The 13,534-nt window shown below is 41.4% G+C and overlaps 1 protein-coding gene across 2 annotated transcripts in view; it reads right to left on the bottom strand.

Annotated features, from left to right (window-relative positions):
• Lrch1 (leucine rich repeats and calponin homology domain containing 1) overlaps positions 1-13,534 on the bottom strand; it is a 160,739-nt gene continuing 147,205 nt past the window's right edge. The window contains exon 19 of one of the 2 annotated variants that reach the window (XM_090342131.1): positions 1-490. In XM_090342131.1, the coding sequence (XP_090198257.1) occupies positions 377-490 (114 nt within the window). In that variant the 3' untranslated portion in view covers positions 1-376. Of the gene's footprint in view, positions 491-4,463; positions 6,779-13,534 lie in introns of those variants that run through there. The other variant, XM_090342130.1, reaches the window with a different exon arrangement.

Here is a 13,534-nt window from a genome sequence, read left to right as displayed (position 1 = left end):
CCCTCCCCCCACGAAATCTGTAATAAGTTTGGCTTCAATAAAACAGATGCATCTCGCTGCATGTGTAATGGTTGTGCTTGGCATTGTTTTGGTAATGGCAGTTGGTGAGTGTGGAAGGGACGTAGAAGGTTGAAAAAGGCAATGACGTGTTAACTTAGTTATCCACGGCTTCCTCCTCTTGCTTCAAGATGAATACCTGCCAAAGTGTCAGCTCTAAAAGGGGGGAAAAAATCCTCCCTTTGGCTGAAAACCTTGTCATTGCAACTAGAGTCGGGAAGCGACAGGCAGAGTGGGGAAGAGGGAGCTATGGATACCAAGAGTCAAGTCCAGGATCCTGATGGAGGAAGAGTCTGAGTCGGCCCAGGGAACGTTGGTCTCATGTGAACAGAGCCTTGGTGACAGTGGTGACATCGAGTAAAGCTTGGACGGTGACGCCCACTTTGACTAGGCCTTTCTCTTCCAGGATGTGATGGGGCAGACATAGTTTTTCCTAAAAAGAAAAGAATAAAACAGCAGTGTTTACATGATCTGATTTAACACTAAAACCTGCTCCATCACAGGCCTGTGTCAGTGCCCTGGTCTTTGTTCCTTCCCTCATGGGCAACTCATGCCAAAGACTTTCTTTGAGTTTGCAGGGAAAACAATGAATAGGGTGATGTTTCAGAAAGGTTGCTTACTACCTGAACCCTGCGACAGATCTCAAGATGGAGAAAAGTCTTATACTAAGTAACTGAGCTACAAGGTCCACTGGAACCACATGTCAGGAATAGAAACAGCTTCTCTTCTTCTAAAGCGAATACAACCTCTAGAAGCCTCTCATACTTTTAGAAGGAACTCAAGTACTCAGATGTACTACCATAAGCTCCGATTTTATATCATATGAACACCGCAGTGAGGCCATGCCGGGCATCTAGCATCCTTTCATGAAGGTTTATGAACAAGCTTACCAGTAAGTACTGTTAACCACCATTCTCAATAGTCTTTCACAAAACTGTCAAAGATGCAAATATTCTACTACTGTCACAAGTTGTATTTCTACTCTCAGGGAATATCCAGCACATTAACTCAAGGAGAATAATCAATGCAAGTCACTTGTGATGTTAAAAAAAACCACCTTCTGTTCCCTACAGTGACTTACATAATACCTGTGATGAAGGAATATTATAGCATTACCATTTGGCTCTGCTTTGCTATCATCTCTAGGGGGCTCTCCTTGCAGGTCTGTCCCCTTGACAGGGCAGATACTCTACTGTGAATGGTGGTCTTGGACTCTCCACTGCCTTGTGGTCACCACCCGATTTTTAATAGACAATTAAATATCCACTACCTCACGTACTTCTTTCTCCAAGTGAGTCCTGGGAATTGAACTATGAGCCTGAATACTGTCCCTGGATTTGTGCTCAAGGCTAGTGCTTTACCACGTGAACCACAGCTCCACTTTTGGCTTTTTGTGGTCAACTGAAGATAAGCATTTCATGGACTTTTCTGCCTAGACTGGCTTTGAACCACTATTCTTAGATCTTAGCCTCCTGAGTAGCTAAGATTACAGGCATGAGCCTGTGGAACCCCGTCTTTCTTAGACCCCGTCTTTCTTAGCAATTTCTGTTTACTTTTTTTGGGGGGGGGGCTGGGTCATGGGGCTTGAACTGAGCCTGCACCTGTCCCTGAGCTCTTCAGCTCAAGGCTACTACTGCCTTACCCTTGAGCCAAGCCCCACTTCCCATTTTCTAGAGGTTAATTGGAGATAAGAATCTCAGGTCCTTTTGTGCCCGGGCTGGCTTTGAACCTTGATCCTCAGATCTCAGCCTCCTGAGTAGCTAGGATTACAAGTGTGAGCCACTGCACCCAGCATACTTTTTTTTTTTTGTAGAACTAATAACCTAACACAATACTTTGTGCATGGCAGATGAATGTTCTTCCACTGAACTACATTCTCCAGCTCTGCAATGTCAAGTATACATTGCTATTCATTAAAGTCACCATGTTGTTCAAGGCATTTCATAAGCGTAATTGTCCTACTGAACTGATGCTGGTTTGATCCTCTCCCCAACCCCTTCTCAGATCTTGTCCCGGGCACTTGATCACCACCACGGTACTTGCAACTTCTCAGAGATCCCCCATATAAGTGGGACCATGTGGTATTTGTCTTTCTGTACCTGGATCTTTTCACTGAACACTATAGGTTGTCACATGACAGGAGTTCCTTCCTCTTGAAGGCTCACTGCACTGCTGTACTGTTTTCAAGCAGAGGTTAAGTGGGGTCTGCATCAAGCCTTGACGGTGGAATCCATGTTTTCCATTAAGCCAAATGCCAGGCAAAGGAATATTCCCTTGTACATGACACTGGCTGAGATCTTCCTGCTGCTGCCTGCGTGCAGGACTCCCCAAACAACCACACCCTCAGTCTGAAGAACTTCAAAGACATGTCATGTTATCTCCAATAACCTATTTCACTGGGTCAAAATGTAAGTGGATTTTGCATCACCACCTCCTCTCTTCCTCATCCTTCTCTCTCCGATTCTTTTCTTTGACTTACGCTAAATAATCTCAAATTTGGACCACAGGACTTAAATATCTCAGACTTGACCCCAGACCCACAGAACGTAACTCTGAAGACTGGTTAAAGGTCGGTTTTAAGCATGACTTTATGTAGCTGCTGTGGTTCCAGACAGGGCATTAGGAGAGAATGTGAGCTTACTGTGCTCACTAACGGAGTGGCTAAATGCCTACCAAAGCAAGGATGGAGTCTAGTTCTAGGTTGTAAGCCAATAGGTCATCTCAGGATGAATGGTGACTCCTCCTTGGGGCATGGCGAGGGGTGCCTGCGGTCAATGTCAGTGCCTATCCATTCCTGTCCCCATCCGTTATGATGGATACTGGAATGTATCATTTCTTTGCCAAAGGACATTCCATAGGAAGGGGCCACATTTTCACTTCCTTATGGCTTCTCCAGTACCTAGCTTGACATCTGGCTTGGAAATCCTCATTATAATTTTTTTTTTTTGTCTTGCCAGTCCTGGGGCTTGAACTCTGGGCCTGGGTCCTGTCCCTGAGTTCTTCAGCTCAAGGCTACCCCCCCAACCCCTTAAGCCACAGTGTCACTTCCAGTTTTCTGATGGTTAATTGGAGATAAGAATCTCAGGGACTTAAGTGTCCGAGCTGACTTTGAACTGCAATCCTCAGATCTCAGCCTCCTGAGTAGCTAGGATTACAGGTGTGAGCCACTATACCTGGCTTAATACTCACTATAATTAAGCTCCTGAGGTCAGCTATTATTTGGAGGGAAGATAAATCTTCACTTCATACCATACACTCAAAAGAAAATTCAAAGTAAGTTCAAACTTAAATGCAAAAAAAAAACCCCTACTTCTCCATCAAAGTGAATATTTAGTATTTTCTCTGACAAATGGATGGGGAGGGATTTTTCTAAGGTAAGAAAGAATATTCACTAACCAAAGAAAACATTGAAAAAAATTGCTTGTCTAAAATCTTCAAGTTTCTCTTTGTGAAAAAAATCAGTCTAGCAAAACAATAAAGTGTACAAGTATTTGTACTAAATTACAAAGGGCTTTGTATGACTCAATGAATAAGAAAAATATTGCGATCGATAAAACATGGCACAAATGTGTTCTAAAAAGCAAGGGACTGGATCCAGATAACCTAAAGAGAAAAGCACACATTCTACAGACAGAACTAATTTATTGACAATCAGTTTAGAAATCTGAAGCCTAACTTTACAGATCAAATCTCTTGGAATGAAACCATATTAAAATATTCTCCAGGGGGTGAGGGCATACCTCACTGTGCTCACACAGCTCTCGGAGCTTGTGCTGAATATATGCAGTATCCTGGGCTCACAGTCTGTAGCACCAAACAAAAAGCTTTCCCCACCTATCTATAACCACTTTCTTACTATCAGGCTCCTGGAATTTTCATGTATCACCCTTATATTCTCCTTAGGTGAAACATTATTTAGCTTTATGTCTCAGGTAGAGAGAGGTGTGGATTTTAGAGATAATCCAAGCCACCAGAGAGTAAATTTGATATTTTCAAAACAAACCACACTGGGATACCAAGTGTCTTTGTTTTCCTGCTTCTATTAGTAAAAATGTTATTCAATTTGGAAGTATGGCAGAATTGGCTTTTTTCCCTCCCAAAAAGGAAAATCAAGTTCACATGAGCTAGATGTCCATAAATAAAGGGAACTATTACAAATTAGTCAACACAGACGTTGGAAATCCTGACAGGAGTGGAGAACTGCCACCAACTGGAGGAAGTTGAGTCAGGGAACATAAATCCTGGTTTCAAAAAGGAACTTAAATCAATAGTTTTTTTATTATACTACTTAATAATAGAAACCAACATATCCCAAGAATGGCAACACATTAGGGTACAAAAAAAATAAAAGTTTAACGTACAAAATTTAAATAGTCTTCTTGAAATGATTAGAATAAAACATACAAACAGCCAGAGAACTATGTCAATTCAATACTCAAAATTAATCTTCTATTTCCACCCAGGTTTTAGATCAATAAAATAGCATATTCTTTCAAGTGGCAACCAAGTGAACTTTCTCTTCCCCCCCCCCTTGTTTTATTCCCATAAAGGAGAAAAAATGCTGACCATTAAAAAAGAATCTCAGAAGCAGAGCTGTGGCTTAAGTGGTGGCAAGTGAATCTTAGCACCTAGGTTCTCAGTTCAAGCCCCAGGTACCAGCACAAAATGAAGAATCAAAGAAAAGAGCTCAGTGCATGACAGAACTGAACAGTATGAATGAAAACACTGACAGCTGACTTGAATACACATAAATAAATGTGTCAAGGAGCCAAAAAGAACTTCGAAGAATCACCCAGAATGTTTATTAAGTAACTTATGGTGCTCATCAGTTATTGTTCAAAGGAATTTTATTGTTACAGATTAAAGAGTACAAGGTAGCACCACGGGCAATTCAGTACATCCATGGGTTATAGAGACAGAATTGAGGTTAGACAACATCCACATACCCTGTATTCCACCAACTAACAAAGTCAGAATGAAAATGCCTGAATAACTCAACATCTTTTTATGTAAAGGCTGCTTCTTATAAAAAGAAAAAAAATTGACCCGATTTAGCACCAAGGGATTTTTATAAATATATTCTCTTAACTATGTGGGGATTTTCATCATCTCATTTGATCCATGGATTCATGAATATGTTCAGAAAAATAAGAGTATCTTCTTAGTAGCTCTGAGGACTGTCTGCATCTTTTTAAACCAGACATTCACTCCAGGGAAAGGAACTCTCCATCATCTTTTCAACCAAGGAAGCAGCATTTGTCAAATAAGATTCAAAATGAAGCACAGAGAAAACTTGCTTAACCTTGAATCCGGCTTTCTCATAAGGGAGAAAGATATGTCACAATTTAGGAATGTCTGAGTTATGTAAGACTAACAGGTTCCATTGTTTTCATTACAAGCTCATCACAATGCTCCCAAAGCAGAGAGAGTTGATATAAAATCCTTTAATCTGACAAAGAATAAAGCAGTTTGTTGGCTATTATCTTGGAAATCAAAAGTAAATAGAGATCTCAAGTAATTACAGAAACTACATTCTTCTAAAATAAGAGCACTCTTACTTTTGGCTGCTGCTATCAAGTCCCAAGTCCCTGGACCAAGAATGTTCCATGACTCATGGCTTTATTTGAAAATGAATACAGTCAATCACAATCACATTCTGGACCTGCAGTTACTATGTGACGTAACAAAATAAAAAAGCAAACATGATCCATTACAGTATTCAAAAATAGAAATCCCTTCTGGAAAATACTTTCCTGAGAACCTCAGAGCAGACCTAACAAGGAGCACATAAGAAACATGGCAATTGGTGTGTATGTGCGCACACGATCCTCCAGGCGGCGCTCTAACGGGAAGGTGCTTCCTTCCCTAGAGCTCTCTTGCCCAGGCAGAGGGTAGAAGCTAGCAGCCAGCTCCCTCTCCTGCCCTTCGCAGTTCCCTTTGCAAGAAACTGGAAGGAATACAATGGGCCAGCCAAGCAGTCATTTTTCCAGATCACACTTCTCCCTCGATCAACCATGGTTATTATTAAAGTTTAATATAGATACATATCAATATATCAGCTTCCAGTTTCCTGACTCCTCTACAGCTCCAGTGACTGACAAGTCCTGAATTAGGACTGGAGGTAAATGGTGAGACTTTCATATGTCTAGTCCATCTGTGCCTGTTCTGGAGCCTTCATCTTCCTCCCCAGGGCAGCAGATGCTGCTGGGAGAAGAGGAAGCAGGCAGTAGTGCCACATCCTGTGGGCAAGGGACTGTGAGTATAGACACACTTTACTGTCACTATCATTTTTTTTTCAGCAAATGCAAGAAATTACTGAATGGGAACTGCCTACTACATCAAATTTGTGCTTCTGGGGGTAAAAAAAAAAATGTGACCGTTACACATTCAGCTTCACAATTCCGAGATTACTGAAGAGATGAGAGGGATAAAGTGTGCAGAGCAAAGGCCCAGAGGGAGGAGCCCTGGATGGGGCAGGGAGCCAGAGCAGAGCGTGTGGATGCACATGCAGGCCTCAGACAGACAGAACATTCCAGCGGTAAGCCATATAGACCAGCACTACAAAGAGAATGTGGATAAGACAGAAGCCTAGGAGGTCTGGAGAGCGGAGGGCAGAAGTTGGTTGTGGGGTTTTCTCCCCGAGGGCCAGCAGAGTGTCAACAGTCTTTCGAATGTGATGAAAATCCGCCCGCAGGATGTCATACGGAGAGCAGAGGTCAGCCTAGTCCCAGGGCAGCCATTAGAACAGAAAGAGAGTGAAGACCATTAAATATACACCCAAGGACAGCTGGAAAGCAGCACACAATTAGGTTTCGTGCAAGCGGTGGAAGTCACCCTGTATTTCAATCGGTTAAACCCCTTCCCACCGTCCGAGATTTTCTGTCAGTTACAAAAGAAAAATAAGATACCCAATGTGCTTCCAGGAAACAGAACAGAGAAACCCTCTACCCACAAGAGCACAGGGAGGAGCAGAACCTTCTACAGTGTTGAGAGTCCTTCTGGCCTTCCAACAGCTTAAATATTCAAGCTGTGCCATGCGCTCACCAGGCTGTAAAACGAACTTTGCACTTGGGAGGTCTAGGAGTTGACCTTGCTAAAGGAAACACATTAAAAAAAAACCTTTAGGATTTAATTCTTTATTTAACTTCCAGACAGGGTCTTGTTAATGTAGGCTAGGCCTCACACTGGACACTCTCCTGCCCCCGCCTCCTGAGTAATGAGGTTACAGCATGCCCAGCTGTACTAACTTCATTCATATATTTCCCTCGGTATATACAAACTGCACATTTTGCTCCAAAAGTTAATCAGCATATTGTCATTTAAAGACTCTGGAGAATGCTACTCCTTCTGTCAGAAAGTACATTAAATTTCCTATGTTTGCAACTATACATTAAATAAAAGTACAGAGAGCGCTTCTGGATGTACAGTTAGAGAAAATAGGACAACTTAGCACAGGGTCGTTAAATTTCTCCAAACAGTGCTCAGGGCTGGTACAGGATGTGGGTCTCCATCGTTTACTCTTGACAGTCAGGCCAAAACCCTACTTGACTGAAAGCAAAAGTTAGGTGCTCAGCCTTCTGAGCTGAGCTCATAGCCTGCTGCTGCCAGGAAGAACGCGGTTTTCTTACTCACTGATTTGCTGAACCACAACTTTAAACTAGCAATGAGGATCATGGAAGTGGAGAGTAAGAAAGAAAATTTGGGGTTTCACTTTCAAATTAAATAAGGACTGCAAATATTTGTGCTATATCCGTAAATGACTCTTATGTCCATACTCAGCAAGGCGTTTTCCAAGTGTGCACATTTTCACGTTTCTGCTAGGCAGATACAAATGAGAGTACGTGAAGAATGATTCTGAAGAAAGTCCTGAGATTTCTTCTGAAGTTGGCTGCAAGCTCACAGGCAAGCAGGTGATTTGAGTAAATCTACAACCATTCATTGTTTTATTTATAAAAGTACAGATCCTGTTAATGAAAGTTGTTTTTTTTTTTAAGTTTAAGAGATCATCCAGATCCTGCGTGTTTTCTCAGAAGATCTGGAGGTATCACGCCAATTCCATGGTTAAGAGTTCTCCCAACAATTAAAATGACTACAGAGATTGCATTTCACTGGTGAACTGATTGCGTGTACATACATGAGCCAGTACTGGGGCTGGAACTCAGGCTTAGCTCAAGGCTGGCATTCTATGACTTGAGTCACAGCTCTACTTTTGGCTTTTTGCTGTTTAGTTTGAGATAAGAGACTCTTGGGTTTGTCCTGATTGGCTTCAAGCCTCAATTCTCAGATCTCATCCGCCTGAGTAGCTAGGATTACAGGTGTGAGCCACCAATGCCAGGCTGCACAGTATTTTTTTTTTATTGCAGTGTTGTATTTGACCTACAGAAAACCAATGTAAGATAGAAAGGAGGCTTACGTGTAAACCTCAGTGTGATTTTCACCAAAATCATGTTTTTGTATTAAAAGGTAACCATTCCCTCTCCAAGGAACATGTCAAGACATTTCTCAGAATCCCATGGAACATATCTGGTCTCCTCCCTGGCAGTGTCATTCAAGGGCTGGCATCACTTCTGTTTTCAGGGTGCGTATTCAGACAGGGGGTGCCCTCAGGGGGCGTACTCCCACAGAAGCTCTATCACAGCTTATTTTCATTATCCACATAACCAGTCCACAAAGGCAGGGAAGCTGAGTGTAATTCAACTCACAACTATGTGATTTCAATTAATTGAGGACCTCTCAAGAAAAATAAGTGATTCTAAGCCATCTGGGGACAAAAATCTAAGCAGGGTGATTAGTGTGTGGAGTGGGCTGCCATGACTGCTTGAGAACTGATGTGTGCTTTGGCCCCGGGGCCCAGGACATCAGCTTCAGGACTGGCAAGGGGGCCATGGTGTACGTGTGCCCGAAATTCCTACGGGAGCCTGGTACTTCATGACAGGGATGTAGGATTTTGACTTCATTTCTTTCTGACAATGAAAATTGGGCCATTAAAAAAAAAGCATGAAGTTTAAAGAAGAATTTCATCTTGTCTTTATAGAGCTTTTGCCACAACCGAAGCTATTTGGAAAACCCAGTTAATTCACACAGAATATTCAGAGGGAAATACAAACACGAATTTTGATCATGGAGAACAAAAATCGGTCCATGGAGAGTGAACACAGTGTCTGACTGAGATTAATACTAAACATTGTCTCAGTTTTCCCAGATAATACAGACACACCAGAAAATGTAGACATATCTGGCAGTGGGTCTTATTTTTTTAGATGTTCTGCATGTTACACAGTCTAACTTCTAAGAGTTAACTCTAAGCAAACAAATCTGGGACATAGTTACTTTGAAGAATAATTATAATTTATTTTATTTTTATTGAAATATAACAGGTTTTTTTGCCAATCCTAGTGCTTGAACTCAGGGAGTAGGCACTTTCTCTGAGCTTCTTTTGCTTAAGACTAGCACTGGACCATTTGGCCACAGAGCCACTCAGGCTTTTTCTGTTTACGTAGTACTAAGGAATTGAACCCAGGGCTTCATGCATGCTAGGCAAGCACTCTACCACTAAGCAACATTCCAAGCCCTGAAATACAGTCTTAATAGTTTTTGCCAGTCCTGGGGCTTGAACTCAGGGCCTGTGCACTGTCCTTGGACTTTCTGAAGGCTAGTGCTCTACCACTGGAGCCACAGCACCACTTGCAGCTTTTTCTATGTATGTGGTACTGAGGAATTGAACTCGGTTTTTTGTGCATGCTAGGCAAGCACTCTACCCCTAGGCCAAACTCCAGGCCCCTATAATCTTAATTTTGAAAGTCAATATGTTTAAATTTTTAAATCTCAAAATATCATAGCATGGTTATATTGATGGTCAATCAGTTAGAAAAAATTAAAGTCCCAATTTCCAATAAAAGACGAGAAAGGAGGAAGCAAATTTCCAATCACCAAATATGTAACAATGAAGCACTAATTTTATGGATTTGGAGGATAGCTAAAATATAGGTAGGCTACATTATTTACAAATATAATTTTAAACCTTTTTTGTAGATGCTGCTTCTAAAATGATTTGTTCTCAAACAAGCACACAGAAAAGCCATTAGACAGGTTACCTGAGGTGACTAAGAGGCAGGTACGGGAAAGAATTCCTCACCCAAATAGTAAATGTATTCAAGATAGCAGATTTTATACACTTGAGATGGGCTCTTTTGAACAAATTATGAATTTGCAGACTTAATAATACTAAGCTTGCCAGTCCACATCTCTGATTATTCAAACCTTAGGATTAAACAATATAAATGTAAAACTAAAATAAAAATTGTAACAGCAGTCTCACCAGTAGCTAAATCATCCCCCCCTCCAAATGATACTAAAGCCATCAATTTGGAGCACAAAGAAGATAAGGAATTCATTTCTCCAAAGACAAAACTAAAACAAGACAGGAGCTTCACCTTACACAAAAATCGTGATTCCCCAAGTTAAATATGTGTAATTTCCTAAATCCTCACCACAGGGACAACCCAGGAAACTCAGTACTGTTACATTCAAGTAGAAAATCTCATCACAAAACACAAAAATGCAGGTAAGAAAACCACTGAACAGAATTAAAACTCAACCATAATTATACTACATAACTACATTACATAATCTTGGTTATCATCTGAACATAACTCCACTTTTCTGGTGTAAAAGCGGAGGGACCTGCCTTAATCTAAACAGCAAGATGGTCAAATGAAGGGCCTTATTCCTACAGAGCTCTGAGGCTGAAGTTACTTACTTAAAACTGAGTTTTAAGGTTCCCTGATAAGCCAAATCAGTATTATCTAATGTGTGTGTGTGTTGAAATTTTGTGTGCCAGGTGCCTGTGCTGAGGCTTGAACTCAGGTCCATCTGCTCTCCTTAACTTTTTCAGTACATGGTGGTATTCTTTCACTTGAGCCACACCTGCTCTTTTGTCTTTTTTACCTCAATGGAAGAGCACTTACCCAGTGGTAAGTGTAAGGCCCAAGTTAAGTTTTCCCTCAGCTCTGGGGGAAAAAAAACTATCGGAGTCTCACGTTGTTTTTCTGTCCACGCTGACTTTGAACCACAATCCTGTATTTTAGCTTCCTGAGTAACCAGAATTATAGGCATGAGCTAACAGCATCTGGCTTTCTTTTCCTAATAGTGTACGTTCAGACACTCCTCGGCATGCCACTGTTTCTGGAGTTTGAACTTAGGGCCTACACACTTTTTCTGAGCTTTTTTTCCCCCTAAAGGCTATCACATACAACCACAGCACTACTTCCAGCTTTTCGGTGATTCCTTGGAGATAAGAGTCTCATAGATTTTTCTGCCTACTCTGGCTTTAAACTGTGATCCTGAGATTTCAGCCTTTTGAGTAGTAGGATCATAGGTGTGAGCCACAAGACCCCATTTCTAATACTATGAATCATAGGCTTCTCTCATCGTGAGACAATACAAACGAGAACCATAAAACTGCCCTAAATTCATGTAGATAGCCAACCACAAATCTGTTCTGTGTGGGTCAGGGGCTAAGAAGGACCGAAGGAACAGGAATTTGACAAAAGAAGCTCAGATGTCTATAAACGACTTCATGAACCCAGGCTCAAGACTATTAGGTGATAAAAGGATTCTGTCCTGAAGTATATAGGAGTCATCAATGCCTTCCTGGAGAGCAAGCTGAGGCCCATAGAAAGGTCAAAGACAGCTGCACAATGTCACCAAGCCAGTGTAGCCCCCAAAAGGTAAGTAGACAGCACTCACACTGCCTACAATGCTAAATGTGCCCACCCCCCAAGAAGCCACATGGATAGAAAAGCCACTCCAAGGCCACGCCTCCCCTCCACTGTAAATAGTGAGCTCAACATTTCATGCAAGAGTCTTGCCCACTTCCCTCTACTGTTTATTCAGTGTATTTAGGGGCTAACCTACCACGTCCTGTGTGGACACATTTCCTGGATATTCAACTAACCACAGACCAGTTCTGTGGTTCCAGCAGCTGAATCACACATAGATGCTTTATGAATGATCACCAACCTTGGGGAAAATCTCTGTGATTGTGCTCATGAAAGACTTCTAAAGGAAATAAACTATAATCATCAAAAATTGCTCCCATCCCCTTATAAGCCTTTACATGTAACTGCTGAACAAGATCTCTTTGGCTCCTGTATTGGTCCATATGCTTCTACATGAACTTCTTACCTGGAGATGCAGTCTGAGATGATGCCTCTAACAAAGGCTACTTTAACATACAGAATGTAAAGTTTAAAGTCTGAGTTGGTGTGAATATATGAAATTAAGTGTGGAAGGATATAAAGAAAAAGCTTATAACTTGCAGAGCTTACCTATATTGATTATAGGGAAATCAGTGGACATCTGATTCAACAGAAAAAAAAGAGGAATGGTATTTGTCCTATTTGTGTGTGTGTGTGCATGCATGAGCATGCATGCTGGGGCTTGAATTCAGCGCCTGGTTGCTATTGGTTAGCTTTTTAAAACAAGTCTGACATTCTACCACTTTGTCCCCAGCTCTACTTCCAAGTATTTGCTGATGAACTGAATGTAAGTGTTTCACGGGCTTTTCTGCCTTGGCTAGCTTCAAATTGGGCTCCTCGGATCTTAGCTTCCTGAGTTGCTAGGATTGCAGGCATGAGTCAACACCAGCTCTTCTTCTATTAGTGGCTGGCAGTACTGGGATCTGAATTTTGGTGGTTTGAGCAAACTGTGGCCCAGTACTATTTTTTATTAAAATGTTTAATCACAGATAGGAAACTTGTGCAAGAACTCCTGTGATACAACTGTCTTTCTAGTGTAAATCATCAGTTCTCATTGAGCCATATAGACATTCTACCATCACCTCATTAAGAAGTGAAAAGCATGCTTATCTAACAGGGAAGAGTTTATCGGTCTCCACCACATGGTAACCCCTTCTTGGTTGGTGACCAGTTCCTACATGGAAAGTTCCTTGTGCAATCCATAAGATTCAAATATGCCAAAAGGAAGAATTGCCAGCTACTTTCCAATTGGGAATTGCTGCTTTTCCACCAGAGAATTCCTTCTTCGTATTAATATTCAAAGGAACTCTAACTGTTCTGTTCATACTGTGCACTCTACCCCTCCAGCCACAGCTCCACTTTTCAGCTTTTGGTGGTTAATTGGAGATCGGAGTCTCATGGACTTTCTTGCCTGGACTGACATTAAACCTTGGTCTTGAGATAACAGCTGCCTGATTAGTTAAGCATACTGCATTGAGATATTGGCAAGACAATTCTTTCAGTTTTTCTATTGACCTTTGGAGTTAGGAGTTACTACTGATGGTAGGCAGTCTATGCCAGGGGCAGAATTTATGATAAATCCTGCTATGCATTTTATGGTAATTTGATTTCCTCTTCCTTACTTTAAAAGGAAATTGGAGGAAAAAAAAGGAAGTTGGAGTTAACTCTCCTTACTCACTGGAAATGGGTAAGGGCATTCTTGTTTTATCTCATACCAC

Source organism: Megascapheus bottae, chromosome 11 (genome assembly GCF_031878675.1).
Source record: "Megascapheus bottae isolate mThoBot1 chromosome 11, mThoBot2.hap1, whole genome shotgun sequence".
Taxonomy (NCBI): domain Eukaryota; kingdom Metazoa; phylum Chordata; class Mammalia; order Rodentia; family Geomyidae; genus Megascapheus; species Megascapheus bottae.
Note: the sequence above shows the minus strand (reverse complement) of the source record. Positions and strands in the feature narration are given on the sequence as shown.